At 47.2% G+C, this 17,236-nt stretch overlaps 1 protein-coding gene across 1 annotated transcript in view; it reads right to left on the bottom strand.

The window, feature by feature from the left end:
* The window catches only part of IQGAP1 (IQ motif containing GTPase activating protein 1), a 488,190-nt gene that overhangs the window by 56,509 nt on the left and 414,445 nt on the right, over window positions 1-17,236 (bottom strand). The window contains exons 30-32 of the mRNA XM_078683320.1: window positions 8,180-8,312; window positions 7,862-7,964; window positions 6,482-6,617 (exon numbers count right to left, since the gene is read on the bottom strand). Of these exons, the coding sequence (XP_078539446.1) occupies window positions 6,482-6,617; window positions 7,862-7,964; window positions 8,180-8,312 (372 nt within the window). The remainder of the gene's footprint in view (window positions 1-6,481; window positions 6,618-7,861; window positions 7,965-8,179; window positions 8,313-17,236) is intronic.

Below are 17,236 nucleotides of genomic sequence, written 5' to 3'. Positions count from 1 at the left end.
TCAATATTTTATATACATGGTGCACATGAATATAATAAAGATGCAAAATAACGGAAAGAGCTGCTAACTTAGGGGACCGAATTTGAGTCTCGGCATCTGCTCAACTGCCTGTGATCCTGGCCAAATCATGTAATCTCCCCAGTGGCATAAACAAGTGTCTTTGTGCAATATAACTGGTGTTGTTATAAAGAGCTGAAATGGTGTATAGAACTTTTATGTGCTTTTCATAAAAGCTGCCCGTACTGTGAAAAAATGCGATCGGTACCCTTTTAAGGTGTTACAGTGAGGAGAAGCAGAAGTCTGCAAGGGAGGCAGCCCATGGTGGGAGAGAGGAAGGGTCAGAAAACGTGGTAGAGGAGGAGGTGCTCGCACTGCACCACGCGGACCACTGGGATGGCAGGCGGTCACTAGGGAGAGGGGAGACAGCGGCCACAGCTGGTTCCGAATTGGGGGTAGTAGTCACATATAGCAATAATCGGTATTCAGTGACCTTTTGGTCCCTGCGTCACTACACCATTCACATCACGACCCTGATGCCTGCAAGGTAATTGCACTTGTGACTGCTTGTTTAGTAATAATATATAGCAATCATCATATTCAGTGGGCTTCCTAAAGCTGTTGGCCCCTGTGCCACTGCACCAATCAAATCATAAACTTAGTGCCAGCCACGTAACTGCACTGGAGACGGCTTGTTTAGTAGTAAAATATAACAATAATCGTTGTTCGGTGGGATCTCTAGACCTTTAGACCCCTATGCCACTGCACCTGCTACACTATTCAAATCATGACCCAAGTGCCTGGAAGGTAAAAGCACCTGACTGCTTGTTTAGTAGTAAAGTATAGCAATAATCGGTGTTTTCGGTTTCCTAGAGCTTTTGGCCCCAGCGTCACTGCACCTGCTGCACCATTCAAATCACTGCCCTAGCGCCTGCAAGGTAACAGCACTTGTGACTGCTTGTTTAGTAGTAAAATATAGCAATAATCGGTGGTCAGTATAAATTAGTAAGTATGTTTCTTAGTACTGCTTGATTATTTAAAACCATTGTAACTTTAAAACATTATAAAACAATTTAAACAAATTCTATAAAATAAGAACAATGCATCAATTACAAGTTTGAAATCGACTGGTATAGATAAAAATTGCTGACGCAAAATCAAAAGGCATTATAGATCTTTTAAGTGCAAAGTGGCAAACCTTTACAAATCTGAGCTATAACAGTGTTTAAACAACAGATTCAGTGACAATAACATCATATTTCTGTTGCAAGTTTGCCATCCACAGTTACGGTAGACATGAAAGGATGCGAACATGTGGGCAAAGAGCATGTCAATTCATAAAGTGCATAATAAATAAGCCCAATGCTTATCTATCAAAAGTGCCAGCCATATATATTAAATGTTTAAGTGCGACCCAGGCGAGTATCACATCAATTCATAAAGTGCATACAAGAAGAACTCTGCACAGACAGAGCTGCCTTTGCAGTTAACAAGCCAATAAATCAAATTTCAAAGACCCCCCCCCCCCTACGGCTCAATTGCTGCTTATTGCAGCGCGAACAATTTGTTATATAGATAGATTGTTTGCATGATGAGCCTGAAGCAGGACAGTCCATAAAACCTTTCAGGAAAAGGAATATATGCTGGAAGGTCCGGGGGCCTAAGCAAGACCATGTAGACTGCTGCCATTTTCCCTTCTACCTTTTTAAGAAACCTCATGAGGCCAGATTCCGCTGCAAATCTCCTGGAGCGAAGCTGGCCAGCACAGCCTGCCTACGTGTGCTGATTCCACTTTGGGTAAGGAAAATGCTACTTACCAGTATGCATCTGTTCTTGGCATGTAGAGCTGCAGAGTTGCACACTGTGCGTAGATCGCCACCGAGTGTTGGGCCCAGATATTTGCAGTTTGTTGTTGTCCTGAAAAGTTCTTTGGAAGTCACGAGATAGGCGACTCCTCCTTTGGACCACATTGCGCATGGGCATCGGCTCCATCCCCAGATTGTTTTTCGTCATAGGGAAATGATGGAGCTTTGCAAGAAAAGGAAGGATGCCCATATAGTTTGTATCTAATTAAGATAATACTGGAACAGACAAGGGGAGGCGGGTGGGCGTGTGCAACTCTGCAGCTCTACATGCCAAGAACAGATGCATACTGGTAAGTAGCATTTTCCGTTCGAGGCATATGAGCTGCAGATTGCACACTGTGCATAGATTGTATAGCAGTACCCACTCTTAGTGGCGACCACCCCTATCTGTTGCAGTAGTTTGGAATAATGTTTTGAGAACAGCCTGGCCCACATTAGCTTGTTGTTTGGTTTGCACATCTACACAATAGTGTTTTGTGAATGTGTGCGGTGTAGACCATGTAGCTGCTTTGTAAAGGTCATCTAGGGGAATGTTCCCTAAAAATGCCATTGAAGCCCCTATCTTTCTTGTAGAGTGGGCTTTAGGAGGAACAGATCACGTACGTTTAGCTTGGTGGTAACAAATCTGTATGCATTTGACAATCCATCTAGCTATCCCAGAATTTTAAATGGGATTACCTTTGTGTGGTGGTGAGAAAGACACAAAAAGTTGTTTTGTCTTACGAAAGGGTTGTGTCCTCTTTATGTAGTATAGCAATGCTCTTTTGACACTAGGGTATGAAGAGCTCTTTCTGCTACTGTCTGTGGCTGCGAGAAGAAAACGGGCAGTTCCACAGATTGATGGAAGGGAGAAATGACTTTGGGCAAGAATTTTGGATTAGTACGCAGAACTACCTTATTGTGATGCATTTACAAGAAGGGTTCATGAATGGTTAGTGCTTGTAATTCACTAACTGTCCACTGAGAAGTAATAGCTACTAGGAACGCAACCTTCCATGTTAAAAATTGTAGTTCACATTTGTGTAAGGGTTCGAAGGGAGGTCCCATTAACCGTGTGAGAACAACATTTAAATTCCACACAGGTGAAGGTGGTACCCTGTGGGGAATTATTCTTTTAAGGCCTTCCATAAAGGCTTTAACGGCAGGCACTCTGACTAGAGATAGATGTTGTCTGTTTTGCGGATATGCTGCTATTGCAGCGGGATGTAGTCTAATAGAGGTATAGGCTAAGTTGCATCTTTGGAGATGCAGTAAGTATCCTATGATGTGTTGAATGGACACATCTAGAGGATTAATATTGATGTTGTGACAATATATTACAAATCGTTTCCACTTGGCTGTATAACATGCCCTAGTGGTTGGACGTCTAGCTTCTTTAATGACATTCACGCAGTCTGGAGGAAGGTTCAGATATCCAAATTCTAGGATTTCAGGAGCCAGATCGCAAGGTTGAGCTGAGCTGGGTCCGGGTGTCCGATCTCTCCACGGTTCTGTGTTAAGAGGTGTGGAGACAGGTGCAATTTTTAGTGTGGTACGACCGACAGTTGTAGCAGTGTGGTGTACCATGGCTGTCTGGCCCACGTTGGAGCAGCTAGGATCAGGGTGAGAGAATGCTGCTGTAGTTTGCGTACTACTAGTGGCATGAGAGGTAGAGGTGGAAAAGCGTACCCAACTCTGTTTGACCAGTTCATCCATATCGCATTGCCTTTGGACAGTGGGTGTGGATATCTGGCGGCGAAGCTTGGCATTTGGCGTTTTCGCGGGTGGCAAATATGTCTATGTGAGGTTGTCCCCACATCTAAAAGAATGGCTGAAGAACTTTTATATGAAGTTTCCACTCGTTGGTGACGACTTAACAGATCCGCTATGGTATTCTGTACTCCTGGAACATGCTGGGCTAGAAGGAATATGTTTTGAGGAATAGCCCACCGCCATATGTCTTGTGCTAGTTGAGAGAGCTGCAGGGAGTGTGTGCCTCCCTGTTTCTGTATGTAATACATGGCTGTCATGTTGTCTGTGCGGACTAACACAGCCTTGTTCGATACTTGCTTTTGGAAAGCTTTTAGTGCTAGGAATATTGCTAGTAACTCCAGATGATTGATGTGGAGTAACTTTTGTTGCGGTGTCCACCTGCCTTGCATGGTGTGTTGCAGGAGGTGGGCTCCCCAGCCGGATAGCGATGCGTCCGCACTCAAGATTATCTGAAGAACTGGCTCTAGGAACGGTCCTCCCTTGGAAAGATTGTTGGTGTTCCACCACTGCAGAGAGCGATGAGTCCGACCGTCTACCAACACTAGGTCTGATAATTGACCTTGAGCCTGGTTCCATTGACGTAATAAGCATTCTTGTAGCGGACGCATTTGAAGTCTTGCATGGGGCACTATGAAAATGCAAGAGGCCATTATCCCTATGAGTTGCATGAACACTCGTGCTGGAAGGGAGTGTTGTAGCTGAAACTTTGTTAGAAGAGTTTGCATGCTGGCTATCCTTGCTGGAGTGGGATAAGCTAGCGCTGTTGAGGTTTTTATTGTGGCACCGAGGTACTGTTGTACCTTGGATGGTTGTAGATGGGATTTGGCGTGGTTTATTGTGAACCCCAATTTGTGGAGCAGCTGTATTGTGGCATGAGTGTGTTCCACGCATAGGTGGTATGAGCTGGCTTTTATGAGCCAGTCCTTGAGGTACGGGAAGACATCGATGTGTTGTCTTCGTAAATGCGCTGCCACTACTGCTAAGCACTTGGTGAATATTCTTGGTGCTGTTGTGACTCCGAAGGGGAGTACTTTGAATTGATAGTGTTGCCCGTCTATCACAAATCTGAGATACTTCCTGTGAGCTTTGTGAATGGGAATGTGGAAGTATGCGTCCTTGAGATCTAAAGTAGCAAGGAAGTCGTTTTGAAGTACTGCTTTTTCCGGATCTGCGCTTGTTGGCGCGTAAAAAAGAAGAACTGACGTCAGCGCGCGAGGGCGGCGTCTAAGTACTCCTGCGACGTCATCCCGGCGCCAACGACGCCGACGATGGACGCGAGCCGCAGAGGACACCTACCGACGCGCAGGGGTACTGCTACTCAAAACTTTCTGGATCCAGTCTGACGCCTGGGGATATTCTAAGGTAAGGAATCTAACACTAACCTGTTTCTTTTAGATAAAAAACACATGGAGCCAATAAAAGGTATATTCATAAAAGATGCTTGTACATACACAAAATTCTGTAGCATGCAATCGTGTTTGTTGTTGGATCACAGCACTAGTGCCCAGAGCACGACCCCACAATCTATTTTGTCCACACTAACTATCAATATGTGCTAAGCAGCATTCAGACAGATTGTTTCTGGGAATCCATTCCTAAATTCTGGAATGGCTGCCAAGATTTCATTGGCCATATTGCACAATGCTTGCTTATAGCACCCTTAAAGATACAACATATTCATGGTCTTCAACACCAAACGTTTACCGAAGGCATCAAAACGCTTTGACTTCCAGTCTAGCTGGGCTGTGGGGAATAATATATTAGGGTTGACCATGCGGATGGAGGCCAGAACCACCAGTCTTTCAAGGGTTGGTGCTGGCCAGAAAATTCACGTTCCCATAAGCAGACATTTGGCACCTCACTACAGGCAGACTTATCGGCGGGCTGAGCAAGGCTTAGACCATGCCATCACCAATGTTTAAGAAAATAGAACCATTAGAAGGCAGCAAGGGCTCTGAAGATTCACCTTGGTTTCATAGTGGGTTGGATGAATGTCAAGCACTTCTGGGATTTCCACCATGAAGGAGAAGAATGGTGCTGTAATTAACCGACACAGATCCTGCTATAAATGTCCAAATAATAATGTTGGAATTCCCATTGTCTACTTATGCCATGACAACCTCTGCTGTCCAATGACTAAAAGGGGATGTGGGGTACCAAAGGACTCTGTAGAGGACTCAAAAATGCCCTGAGAAGATGGTGGATGGCTGCAGTGGATCACCTCCACAGCGCACCACGGGTATCTTCTCCAAAAGGAGTTTAGAAATGTGATGGAAATCCCCAGGTGGTGGAAATCTGAGGCATGTAGGTTGCACTATTTTTTCTTTTACATGAGAATTCCCCTTAAAAACAAACAAGCTAAAACTGTGTCAACAAGGGGAAATAAGGTATTACTGGGCAGAACATATTTACTTTTGTTTGCCTTTATAGCCATTTTTTATTTCTGAAAATGAAAATTCGCTCTCTGGTACAAAAATATACATGCAGAACTAGATCATAGAAAAGCAATCATCCTAAAAGCAATGAGAAAATAAGCTGGAGCACAAGACAGCAATCAATTATTGATGCATTAGGATATGGCCATCCCTATTATATGCTGAAGCCCAGAATGGGCAACTGTACTTCATTTTTCACATACTCTTAAAAATGGCATTCTCTGTAGGCAAAATCTACCAAATAAAAAAACGTTTGTATTGTAGGGACTAAGAAACGTACAAGGGATCAGGAACTATTGCACTGACCTCAAAATGTACAAACAAAATCATAATATATGTAAAGCAGTGGTAAATTAAATAAGCCATGGCATGTTTTAGAAAATGTGCAAAAATAAACTGATGGTAAAATACTAGTTGGACTGAAAGACTTACTTTAACAATATTGTTCTAGCATCTTTTTCGGCATTCTCGTCACCCAATACATCAAATTTATTGGTCAGAGTGAGAGAAACCTCAGTCTTTGCTAACATCTCCTTGTTTGTATCACTTGTATTTCCTGGTCCTTCCCCTAGAGGAGGAAAATGAAGTATTAAAGGTGGGATTTAAAAAACACACAAGGCAAACAGTAAGCAGATTACCTGCAGAATTAGTGCATGCGAGACATATCAGATTGTAAAGAGTCGAAAAAACGCAGTAAAGTGACAGATCAGAGAATTATTTTAGATTTCATAGATAATAGCTAGCAATATTAAATGTTTCTGGCAATTTGGTTCTTCATTTCCGTTATGAAATTAGTGCTGCTGCTTTGTACATAGGTTTGCGCTACATGCAACTATACATACCTGTTTAAAAATCGATGCCTTTCCAGCACTGATTATTTGCAAAACAACACTTAGTTCTTCACCTGGTATGTATCACGATTGAGTGCAACTCCTTTTGCCTGGTTCACAAATTCTGATAGAAGGGTTTAAAATATGCTTCCAGCTTAGTCTATCGGGAAGAAATGTGTCTCAGTTGCTGATCTGGGAATCTGCTGACTTAGGCCCTGATTACAAATCGCAGCGAACCCTGTTTTGTCCGTGAACTCGGGTAAGTGTCAGACATGGTAGCATCTATCTACGATTGGTAGCAGTTAAAACAAAATTTAGTAGTGCACTTCCAGACCAGGCAAACAGCACTTAACTCTTCATTCCGGTGGTTGAAATTCAGAATCGGAGGCAAATTATGCACCCATTAATAATTGCATTCTGTTGTAGTTATTCGATGTGCTTCTATGATCTGCAGCTGCTCTGTAAACACTTGCCTTCAGCATGTCTCCAAAAATCATGTAATTCTGGGCAAATCACGTAATATACTTATGTCGCAAATTGCAAATACATGCAATGACGTTATATAATGTGAAGATGAGTACTGAAATCTATATAATTGGCAATATATACTAGATATTTTAAACTTGGACAAAATGTGATTATGTTCATTACACAGCATAATATTATTAATATACAAATTAATGCTGTTCGGTTGTTCAAGCTTTCTCTCGTTATCTGGTTAGGTTGATTATGCAGAGAATGGGTTGACACTGAAGTTTCTCAGGGATGTGTCTATACCTTGAAATATCTGCGAGAAGTGCCTAGAAACTTTATAGCTACTACAGAGCGCTATGTTAAATAGATAACACCATAAAAGGGAATGAAAGCCAAGCAGATATTTTCAGGACATGAAATCTAAATAACAGAATGTTGAAAAGTGTCACGTCCAGGGAACGAGCATTTTTCTACTTTTCAGCAGTCATGTGGGCAGAGAACAACTCACCTATGAGGGCCTCTATCGTAGGCACTTCCCCCAGGTCATCCAGAAGCTCGTGGATTGGATCATTGTGCTCTGGTGCAATGGCATCCTGATGATCCAAGAGGAGCTGGAACAAAATGAGCATTGTTCAGACATTGCTCGCATTAACTTCAATGAAGCTAGGTTACAATGCAGCGAGCGGCAAGTCTACGAAGATTTGTTACATCCGAACACTCATGCGAGTGTACATTGTACAAGCTGTCAGGTACATTCAGAAAGGCAACCAGCCTACAGGGCTACATCAGGCTCTCAGATAAGACAAGCATTTAGGAGGGTACTCACTGTGTGCGTGTTGACGATTTCTCCAATAGAAATGTAGATGATTGGTTTGGTGAGTGTAACCAAGTCTGAATATTCATCCACATTAAACTTATCTTCAGGTTCTGGAACATCACAAGCTGCCAGAAAAAAGCGCCTGTGAAAAAAAGTATATTTGTACTTAATGACAATCAACTGAGCATTTGACTACTTCTTCATAAGTTAAATAAGGAGTCATAGAGGGAGTGCTAAAACGAGAAATGGCACAATGTGGTACCGCATGTAAAAGTGATTGATAAACATTCTGGCAGACATTTGTAAGAGTGCCATGACTGACATTGGATGATGCCAGCAAAGTGATGCCCACATGCTCTGTCAGTTGGGAGCTCAAGTTGCCATGCGGACTAGCTCAACATGACTAAAGGGTCATACTTGTGCAAACTGTGTTTGGCACTCCCTTTGTCCCTACCCTGATCTACTCTTATGCTGTTGTGGACCTGATTTCAGCTGCTTTTATGCTAGTATGCACTACAGGTCGGTAGGACAAAGGATGCTGCATAGTGTACTGAAATGCTTTTTTTCGCTCGCCTCCCCTCATTCAATGCTGTAGACCCATGTTACTCCTGCTGTGCTTCGAGTCAGACCATCAGCTGCCTTGTCTAAAGCACACCATAAAAAGTAAAGCTCTCTCTTTCGCTGTGCCTTCTCTCTCACTTACCTGCAAAGTACTTACATAGACTCCTAGATCTTGGTGTCTAAATTAATATAAAAATCTATGTTACTTTTCTAAATTGGTGTCGGATTTCCTTATTGGTGTCAGATTTCCTTATTGAGTGTGTGTCGTCACGGTGCCAGGCGTCTTAACCGGAGGACAGAAGCAGGAAGCTTCTGTCCTCCGGTTACGACGGCATGTCTGACAGCACACTACCGGCTGCAGGCTAACTATTGACGGCGTATTGCCTTAAAAATATATGAGGAATATGGCCGGGTGTGATCGATAGTTTTGCTTTAAATGATGTGATATATGGAGAAACCATTCATATTGTTGAGTGCCATCGAACAGAAATAATTTAGAAACTCCGGAAGGAAATGCTTATAAGCGGACACACTTTCTCTGTGACTATGAACAAGCAGTTTTGGGATTAGATCTAATGACACTATGGATCGCTACCAGTAGAGAATTTAAAGTTGAAACTTTGCTGTCCATGGCTCCTTGATATTGGATCCACATATCTGTCAACCCAGTTACCCCGTTATGATATGGGGAACGACTAATGCCCTGAAGAAGTCCGCTTAAAGGACGAAACACGTCGGCTGTGCCACTGTCAACAAGTGATGCTTATGACCCTGTTTTTACAAACCTGTTTGATACTGGAATAAAGGAAACTTTGAAAGAACACTGTTGTTTAGGAATAGATTGTATATTTGCTTTCCCTGTTTATTGAGAAGTGGTGCACCTGTGCTTTTGTTTAAAAATGCTTGCCCTTAATACCCTAAAAGAGTTAAGGGCCCGTAAGGAATCATTTAGTTATACATTTGGAGCGCACCAGTGCTGTGGTCCAGGGACTTCAGTGGTAAACAAGGGCACACACAATACAGGATAATGCACAGACACCAATGACTACTCATCAGGCACACTCAAAGCCAAACATTCCTTAGGTTTTAAATATGCCATATTTCCAACCAATCACTACTTATATCCTTGTCAGAGACAACCGACACTCCTTGGAAAGAGCTCCTACCTGAAGCACAAGTTACTACTTGTGTAACGATATATCTGTAAGAGACATTAGTTAGTATTAGATTCCTTACCTTAGAATATCCCCAGGCGTCAGACTGGATCCAGAAACTTTTGCGTAGCAGTACCCTTGCGCGTCGGTAGGCGTCGTCTGCGGCTCCGCGTCCGTCGTCGACGTCGTGGGCGCCGTGATGACGTCGTCGGAGTACTTAGACACCGCCTCTGTGTGCTGACGTCAGTTTTTAGACACATCTTTTCCGCGCCAGAAACGCAGAGCCATGTTAAAAACCAACACTGGTGCCATTGAAACTAGGGCCCTGAAAGGGGGTAACCCTAACCCTAGATATCGGTTCGCAGAACGGGGAGGATGGGTGGGTCGGTAAGGAATCTAATAATAACCAATGTCTCTTACAGATATATCGTTACACAAGTAGTAACTTGTGCATCTGAAAGAGACACGTTAGTATTAGATTCCTTACCTTAGAATAGATACCCCAGCAATACCAACCCCGGTGGTGGGTCTGCGAACCAATAATCACACCAGAAAGTCCTGGAGGACAGAACGGCCAAAGAAGCCAGCACTCCGGACTTGGCTGTCCAGGCAGTAGTGTCTTGCAAACGTGTGCAGTGATGCCCACGTAGCTGCCTGACAGATGTCTTGTAAGGGCACCCCCCGCGCCAGGGCAGTTGTAGTCGCCGTGGCTCGGGTGGAATGAGCCCGTAATCCAACAGGGGGCTCCTTTCTAGCCAAGGAGTAGCATGCCTGGATACACAAGATGATCCACCGGGAGATGGTCCTCTTGTGCACCGCTTTCCCCTTCTTAGCGCCCACGTAACCAACAAAGAGTTGGTCATCCACCCGGAACTGGCGTGTGCGATCCAAGTAAAATGAGAGCGCATGTTTTGGGTCCAGACGGTGGAGCCACTCTTCCTCTTTAGAGGGATGCGGTGGCGGGAAGAAGGTTGGCAAGGTGATGGACTGCCCGATGTGGAAGGCCGTGACAACCGTGGGCAGGAAAGATGGCTTAGTACGCAACACCACTTTGTCCGGATGGACAGAAAGGAAAGGTGGAGTACAAGAAAGGGCCTGGAGCTCACTCACTCTCCTGGCAGAGGTGATGGCAACCAGGAAAGCAGTCTTCAGAGTTAGAAGGCGGAGGGGACAGTTGTGAAGTGGCTCAAAAGGAGCGCACATCAGAAACGTAAGAACCAGGTTCAAGTCCCACTGAGGCATCACAAACGGAACAGGAGGGAATGTGTGTGTGATGCCTTTCAGAAATCTATTTACAATAGGGGACTTGAACACAGAAGGTTGATCAGGCAGCCTCAGAAAGGCTGAAAGGGCAGAAAGGTAGCCCTTGATAGTGCCCAGAGCAGAGCCCTGCTGGGCAAGAGAGAGAAGGAAGAGAAGAACCTCAGAAAGAGGGGCAGCAAGAGGATCCACAGCCTTTGCTGTGCACCATGCCACAAATCTGTTCCACCTGCAGGCGTATACCGACTTTGTGGAGGGACGCCTGGCTGCCAGAATGACGTTACAGACTTCAGGAGGCAAGTCAAATGGCCTCAACTGTCGCCGCTCAATCTCCAAGCATGGAGGTGGAGACTGGACAGGTTCAGGTGGAGGACCGTCCCCTGCTGCTGCGACAGAAGGTCCTCCTGAAGAGGCAGACGAACCGGGGGATCGACTGACATACTGAGTAGCTCTGGATACCAGTACCTTCGAGCCCAGTCCGGAGCCACAAGGATGACTTGGGCCCGGTCGCGCTTGATCTTCTTCAGCACTCTGGGCAAAAGTGGTATAGGCGGAAAGGCGCACAGTAGACCGCAGCTCCACTCGCGACGAAAAGCATCTTCGAGCGAGTGCCGCCTTGGAAATTCCAACGCGCAGAACTGATGACATTGCGCGTTCTCTTCGGGGCGAATAGATCTAACCAAGGCTCTCCCCATTGCTGAAAGAGGCCTTGCGCCACGTCCGAGTTCAGACGCCATTCGTGATCCATCATGCACCGACGGCTGAGCTCGTCCGCCCTGGCGTTCAGAGAACCTGCCAGGTGTTGAGCCACCAGGGCCACGCCCTGGCGTTCCAGCCATTGCCAGAGGTGCAGAGCCTCCTGGCAAAGGGTCCACGACCCCACCCCGCCCTGTTTGTTGTAGTACCACATGGCGGTGGTGTTGTCCGTGAACACCTGCACTACACTCCCCCGGACAGAGGGGAGGAATGCTTTCAGTGCTAGACGAATCGCCCGTAACTCCAACAGGTTGATGTGGAGCCGGGCCTCCGCCGGAGACCAGAGGCCTCTGATCTCCGCCTCTCCCATGTGGCCTCCCCAGCCCTGGAGGGACGCATCCGCCACAACTACGTGCTCCGGTTGGGGAAGGGAAGAGGGATCTGCCGCTAACCCAATCGCGGTCCGTGAGCCACCACTGCAGCTGTCTCGCAGTGCCCTCCGAGATCAGGACGTGGTCGGACAGGTTGCCCTGATGCTGGGCCCACTGAAACTTCAGGTCCCACTGCAGAGCCCGCATCCGCCACCTGGCATGATGCACCAGCAGGATGCAGGAGGCCATCAGCCCCAGAAGCCGCAGCGTCAACCTGACCGAGACCCGGGATAACGGCTGAAAGATGGGAATCAGAGCCTGAATATCCCAGACCCGCTGTTCGGGTGGATAAACCCGAAACCACGCCGAGTCGAGAACTGCTCCGATGAAAAGGAGCTTCTGAGAGGGGCACAGGTGTGACTTTGGCACATTGATGGAGAACCCCAGCCGGTGCAGGAGATCTGCCGGAGTCTGGAGGTGACTGACGACTGTCTGGGGCGAGTCCGCCTTCAACAACCAGTCGTCGAGGTAGGGGAAGACTGAAACCCCTAACCTGCGCAGATGAGCGGCGACCACCGCCATCACCTTTGTGAACACCCGTGGGGCGCTGGTAAGGCCGAAGGGGAGCACGGTATACTGAAAGTGCTCGTGGCCAACCGTGAACCGCAGGTAGCGCCGGTGGGCCAGCAGGACGAGGATGTGGAATGAATATGCTACTTACCAGTATGCATCTGTTCTTGGCATGTAGGGCTGCTAACATTCATATCTTAGCATTAGATCGCCGCCTAGTGTTGGGCTCGGATGATTGCACATTGTTGTCCTGGAAGAGTCTTCGAAGTATCCTGAGATAGGTGGCTCCTCCCCTGGACTACAGTGCGCATGGGCATCGGCTCCATCCCCAGATTGTTTTTCGCCATTGTGGCAGAAGATGGAGTGAAAAGTGTAAAGGATGTCCATGCTAATGAGTAAATACAATAGTATATCTGCAGCTGCGACAGGCACCGGGGAGGAGGGCGGGCGATATGAATGTTAGCAGCCCTACATGCCAAGAACAGATGCATACTGGTAAGTAGCATATTCAGTTCGAGGCATGTGGGCTGCTAAATTCATATCTTAGCATAGAATACATAGCAGTCCCTCCATTAGCGGCGGTTGCCCGTGCCAGCTGCAGAAACCTGAAAAAGTGTTTTGAGAACAGCCTGTCCTACAGCAGCTTGCTGTTTGGAATGCACATCAACACAGTAGTGTTTTGTGAAGGTGTGTGGTGTGACCCACGTGGCTGCTCTGCAAATGTCCTCTAAAGGAATGTTCCCCAGGAAAGCCATGGATGCCCCCAGTTTGCGTGTGGAGTGCGCTCTGGGGGGTATTGTTAAAGTGCGCTTTGCTTTTTGATAACATATCTGGATGCACTTAACAATCCACCTGGCTATCCCTGCCTTGGAGATTGGGTTGCCTTTGTGTTGTGGTGCGAAGGCAACAAAGAGTTGTTTTGTCTTTCGAAAGTGTTGTGTTCTGTCTATGTAGTACATCAACGCCCTTCGTACATCTAATGTATGGAGCATCCTTTCCGCCACCGTTTGCGGGTTTTGAAAGAATGCTGGTAAGTCAATGGTCTGGTTTAGATGAAACTGTGACACCACCTTAGGAAGGAATTTAGGGTTAGTGCGTAGCACTACCCTATTTGGGTGAATTTGAATGAATGGCTCTTGTATTGTGAGCGCTTGCAGCTCACTGACACGCCTCAGAGACGTAATAGCTATAAGAAAAGCCACTTTCCACGTAAGGAATTGGAGCTCACATGAGTGCAGTGGCTCAAATGGTGGTCCCATCAGTCTGGTGAGAACGACGTTGAGGTTCCACACCGGAGCTGGTGGTGTCCTTGGGGGAATGACTCTTTTCAGACCTTCAAGGAAGGCTTTAATGGCGGGCACTCTGAAGACAGAGAGGTGCTGCCTGTTCTGAAGATAAGCCGCTATGGCGGATAGATGTATCCGAATGGAAGTGTACGCCAGATTGCACCTGTAGAGATGCAACAGATAGCAGATGATGTTGGGGATAGATGCATCTAGTGGGTTGATGTCATTAGATGTACAGTAGATGACAAAACGCTTCCACTTAGCAGCATAGCATGCTCTAGTAGTTGGTTTCCTCGCCTCCTTGATGATGCTCATGCATTCTGGAGGTAGGTTAAGGTACCCAAACTCTAGGACTTCAGGAGCCAGATCGCCAGGTTGAGCTGTTGCGGATCTGGATGCTGAATTTCTCCATGGTTCTGCGTCAAAAGACTGGGCGTGAGGCGCAGTCTTTGATGCGGTACCACTGAGAGTTCGAGGAACGTGGTGTACCAAGCCTGGCGCGCCCACGTTGGAGCAACTAGGATGAGGGTCATCTCGTGTTGCCTTAGCTTTCTTGCGACCAGCGGTATTAGGGGGGCTGGCGGAAAAGCGTACGCAAATTTGCCTGACCAGTTCATCCATATCGCATTTCCTTGCGACTGTGGGCGAGGGAACCTGGCGGCAAAGTGTTGGCATTTTGCGTTCTCTTTTGTGGCAAACAGGTCTATCTCCGGATGACCCCACTGCTGGAAGTACTGGTGGAGGACAGATGGGTGTAACTCCCACTCGTGCATTTGATGGCTGTACCTGCTGAGCAGATCCGCCATCTGATTGTCCTTCCCTGGGAGGTGTTCTGCCATGAGGAAAATGTTCCTCTGAATGGCCCACTTCCACATGCTCTGAGCCAGGTGAGACAGCTGTGGCGAGTGGGTGCCTCCCTGCTTTTGGATGTAGTACATCGCGGTCATGTTGTCCGTCCGGACTAGCACGACCTTGTCGCACAGATGTACAATGAAGGACTTGAGCGCCATGAAGATTGCCATCAGTTCCAGATAGTTGATGTGCATCTTCTGTTGTTGCGTTGTCCATAGTCCCTGCACCGTGAAGTCGAGCACATGAGCTCCCCATCCCTGGAGAGACGCGTCCGTTGTCAGGACAATCTGCGGCACAGGCTCTTGGAACAGTCGGCCCTTGCAAAGGTTGTGTGGAGTCCACCAATGCAGAGAGTCGTATGCCCGACTGGTAACCAACACTAGGTCTGTCAATTGGCCACGAGCCTGTGTCCACTGATTCGCTAAGCACTCCTGGAGCGGGCGCATGTGTAGACGTGCGTGAGGGACTATGAAGATGCAGGAGGCCATCATGCCTATCAACTGCATGAACACTCTCGCTGGCAGCGAGTGTTGTGGCCTGAACCTTTGGATCAGGGCCTGCATGCTGTCTATCCTGACTTGGTTTGGCTGAGCCATGGCCGTCAGGGTGTTGATCGTTGCACCTAGGAACTGCCGGACATGTGCCGGCTGAAGGTGCGATTTTGGGTAGTTTAGGGAGAAACCCAGATCGTGAAGAAGGTGAATTGTAGTTGACATGTCCGCGGCGCACTGCTGCTCTGACTTGGCTTGTACGAGCCAGTCGTCTAGGTAGGGGTAGACATGGATGTTCTGCCTCCTGAGGTGCGCCGCTACTGTCGCCAGACACTTGGTGAACACCCTCGGGGCTGTTGTGACTCCGAAGGGTAGGACCTTGAACTGGTAGTGTTTTCCTTGAATAGTGAACCTGAGGTATTTTCTGTGTGACGGGTGTAGTGGAATATGGAAATACGCATCCTTGAGATCCAAGGTTGCTAAGAAGTCCCCTTGGTTTAGCAAGGGAAGAATCTGTTGCAGCGTAAGCATGTGGAAATGTTCTGATAGTATGTACAGGTTGAGGGGGCGTAGATCTAGAATGGGTCTGAGAGATCCGTCCTTCTTTGGAATAAGGAAGTACAGGGAATATACCCCTGTTCCTTCCTCTCCCACCGGCACTTGCTCGATTGCTCCCTTTTGCAGCATCACCACTACTTCCTGCTGCAATAAGAGCAAGTGCTCTGCGGACATAGGCCTTTGCCTTGGCGGGATGTTGGGTGGAGTGGACTTTAATTCTAGGCAATAACCATACTGGACTAGTTGTCGCACCCACCTGTCTGTGGTGATGTTTTTCCAGACGGGCAGGAACTGCTGCAGTCTCCCCCCGACAGGTGTTAGGTGGTCGGGGGGCAGTGACAGAGAGTCACTGTTTGCTTGGAGTAGAGGAGCGGGGGTTGTTGTTTCCTCTGCCGCGACCTCTGTTGCTGTTATTCCTGTAACCTCCCTTGTTCTGTTTTGTGAAAGAGGATTGTGCCCCACCTTTCGAGAACTGGGATTGTTGACCCATTTGTCCTCTGGTGACCCCACGTGCGCCTGAGCGACGAAAATTGCTGCCACGAAACTGTTGTGACTGCAGGGCCCCCATGGATTTAGCAGTTTCCGTGTCCTTCTTTATTTTCTCTAGGGTGGTGTCAACATCTGGACCAAACAGACTATCAGGATTGACCGGCTGATTAAGAATTGTTGTCTGAATATCCGGTTTAAAGCCTGAGATGCGTAGCCACGCCTGTCGTCTTAGCATAACACTAGTGTTGACAGCCCTAGCAGCTGTATCTGCAGCGTCAAGCACACACTTGATGGCTGCGTTTGAGATGAGCTTCCCCTCGTTAATGAGCAGTTGTGTGGCTTCCTGGAACTGTGGAGGCAGGTGTTGTACAACCTGTTCTAGGGTGTCGTAGTGCGCCCTATCGTAACGCGCCAGGAGCGCTTGTGTATTGGCGATGCGCCAAAAGTTTGCTGCCTGTGCAGCTACTCTTTTGCCCCCTGCCTCTAGCACTTTGGACTCTTTATCCGGGGGAGGAGCTTCACCCGTTGTCTGGGAGTTGGCACGTTTCCTGGCATTGGCAACCACAAGAGAGTCCAGTGGCAATTGTCCCCGGATGTAGGCGGGGTCCGCAGGTGCAGGCCTATACTTCTTTTCAATGCGAGGGTTGACCACTCTCGCTCTTGTAGGCTCCTTAAAAATGTCCCCAGCATGTTTGAGGACACCTTTAAGCATAGGAAGTGTTTTTACTGTCCTTTCAGAGATGGCAAAGGTGTCGAAAAGGAAGTCTTCCTCAACTGG

This window comes from Lissotriton helveticus, chromosome 3_1 (genome assembly GCF_964261635.1).
Source record: "Lissotriton helveticus chromosome 3_1, aLisHel1.1, whole genome shotgun sequence".
NCBI classification, from domain to species: domain Eukaryota; kingdom Metazoa; phylum Chordata; class Amphibia; order Caudata; family Salamandridae; genus Lissotriton; species Lissotriton helveticus.
The sequence above is the reverse complement of the archived record's forward strand: the minus strand, read 5'-3'. Positions and strand labels throughout refer to the sequence as shown.